The sequence below is a fragment of the Myotis davidii genome, unplaced genomic scaffold, assembly GCF_000327345.1.
Source record: "Myotis davidii unplaced genomic scaffold, ASM32734v1 scaffold161, whole genome shotgun sequence".
Classification (NCBI taxonomy): Eukaryota; Metazoa; Chordata; class Mammalia; order Chiroptera; family Vespertilionidae; genus Myotis; species Myotis davidii.
This window is the reverse complement of record NW_006291567.1, coordinates 527048-529684: the sequence shown is the minus strand read 5'-3', so window position 1 is coordinate 529684 and position 2637 is coordinate 527048. Positions and strand designations below refer to the sequence as shown.

The 2637-nt window shown below is 43.8% G+C and overlaps 1 protein-coding gene across 2 annotated transcripts in view; it reads right to left on the bottom strand.

The window, feature by feature from the left end:
• Window positions 1-2637, bottom strand: part of LOC102770778 (chromosome unknown open reading frame, human CXorf23) — a 50718-nt gene that overhangs the window by 44179 nt on the left and 3902 nt on the right. For both annotated transcript variants that reach the window (XM_015564874.1, XM_015564875.1), the window contains exon 2: window positions 2004-2078. In XM_015564874.1, the coding sequence (XP_015420360.1) occupies window positions 2004-2044 (41 nt within the window). In that variant the 5' untranslated portion in view covers window positions 2045-2078. The remainder of the gene's footprint in view (window positions 1-2003; window positions 2079-2637) is intronic.

The window sequence follows — 2637 nt, the reverse complement described above, 5'->3', positions numbered from 1 at the left end:
AAGGAGGCAGATTTAGTTTTCTCATACACATACGGGGATTTATATGCTGGACTCAGCAGTATCTCCCTCGAAAATCACCAAGCTACATGGACTGGCAGGTGTGTGGTTAAGCTGAAGCACAAGCTCTGTCATCCAGCTGGCTGCACTCATCAGCACAGGAAGAAGCAACTGGAGCCTCTGAGGACTTCCTGGAAGACTTCCTTTCCTCCACCGCTAGGGAGAAAAGCTGGCAGCCAGAGGCTGAGATCTTGAATTGGGACAAAACAGTCCATCTCTTACTTTAAAGCCATGCTTCCCATTGAATACACTTTGATTTTTTTTTTTTCACTTTAGGGTTGTACTGTATAGAGCCCCTTTCTTCCGAAGGAGACTGCTGGAATAGCTGCTAACATTTTCAGTTCTCCCAAAGGGAAAAAAAAGGGACCCAAAGAGTCTGTTGGGAGACAATTTTCCATGGGTCTTTCCCATTCTGCACACCTTGTGAGCAGAGGCACTGACAGTTTTCATTCCAAGACAAACAGCCTGGGAAGATGGAGCCAGGGCCTCCCTGTGGAGCAGAGGGCTGATCTGTTTGCTATCCAGGATAATAAGATAATGTCTCCTCCCAGGCCAAAGCCCCTCATGGGACTTAGGTTCCTCGGCTATATCGTCACCCCATTGCTTTGTGCTACAGCGCCCAACCTCAGGGGGCTGGGGGTGAGGGGAACACAGGAGCATGAAGCTCAGGCTGCCTGCTGTACTCTTAGTAGTAAAGGCCTTGGCCTCTACTCCAGGAGGGCCTTGTGACAGGCTGATGTGCCAGCTTGCAAGCGGGGGGAAATATTGAACTTCTTACGGTTTTTCAGAATCCTGAGAAGGAATCCAGAAATCGGGCACTTAGTTTGCCAGGCTCTTTTGCGGCCCCTCACCAGTGCCTACCACAAAAGGGCGACACAAAATGACCTGTGTGATGCCCTCCAAGTTAAAATCATTCGCTTTACATCCCCCATTTTTGAAGGTCCTCCCCACTACAATTTAGTCTTGTGAAGATGAAATTAAAATTGTTGAAGAAATGATTGATTAGTCACTGTAGAACCACAATGAGGCAAGCACAATGGCCAAGTCGCATTACTATGAAAAACCTTGGTCTGCCTTTTGTGTATATAATCATGGCCTTTTTTATGAGTCCTAGAATGTACCAGTCACTTTCATAGCTCTGTGCCTTTGCTCCTGTTGTCACCCTTAACTGGAATACTTTTCTTCTCTCTTTCTGCCTTTAGAGATTCTACTCATCCTTAAGTGACTAAAATCTCATCTCTTCTTTGAAGACTTTCTTAGTATCCCCCTTTACCTTCCACCAAAGCAGAATTATCCCTTCCCTGTGGATCCAGAATACTGTCTCAGTCAGTAGCACCACACTTTTCCTGCAGTCTCATAGCTGGCTAAGGCGTCAATCTTCCCAACCAGCCCATGTGCTTGCTGTGTGCTTGCTGAGGGGCTGTGAGGTGTTGTATTTGCCTTTGTAGCCCCAAAAATTGCCTGTAGCAGGAATACACTAAATACTAGTTGAACTGTTGCAATCTAATTATATATATGTTTGACAGTACCTACCAGGGAAGAGGAAAGTGAACTACTATTGAATTATTCAAAATTCTATTATTCTGCCATGAAGAAGAAAGAGGCAACTCCCAATTTTCTAACTCCCAATGTCTTCAAACATACTGATTATGAAAAAAATAAAATAAAATACACAACTGTAAAGTTCTAAACCACTCTCAAAGATGTTTCTCACTCTCCCTTACTGTGGTCATTGCATTTCTTTTTATTATGGATGAATTCTAGCTGCCAACCATAATTAAAGAAAGCTATCAGCTCTGAGAAGTACAATCTCTGTCACTGTAAAGCACCTACTGTGAATAACCAGGTCCCAAGAACTTAACATAGGTTCTTAATCATACTGGTGAATCTGAAAGTCAAAGTACATCTCAAATCCAAGCTTGCCCTGCAAAACTAAAACTGCTCACCTCTGTTTCCACCTGGGGGATCTAGAGCGTGACCGTTCCATCCTTTGACCTGTGAGCCACTATCCACTTTTTACACTGCAAAGAAACACAATATTACCAAGTTTGTAGAAAGAGCCTGCAATCTGCTCTAATAACAGTGAATACTACCGGCAAAAAAAAAAAAAGGTATTTAAGCCCTCTCTGCCTCAGTTTTCTCATCTGTAAAATGAGGATGATAATAACAGGACCCACCTTATCAAAATGTTGTGAGGATAAAATGAATTAAATCAGGAGTGAGCAAATATTTTCAGCAAAGGGCCAGATAGTAACTATTTTAGGCTTTGCAGGCCATATACAGTCTCCATGCATCTTATTCTTCTATTTTAAATCCTTTAAAAGTATAAAAACTGCCCTAGCTGGTTTGGCTTAGTGGATAAAGCATCGGCCCTCGGACTGAAGGGTCCTGGGTTTGATTCCAGTCAAGGGCACATATCCCTGCTGCAGGCTCGATCCCCACCCCTAGTTGTGGGGGGAGGGGGGACGTGCAGGAGGCAAACAATTGATGTGTCTATCTCACATCAATGTTTCTCTCTCATTGTCTCTCCCCTCCCTTCCACTCTCTCTAAAATCAATGAAAAAATCTGCTCGGGTGAGG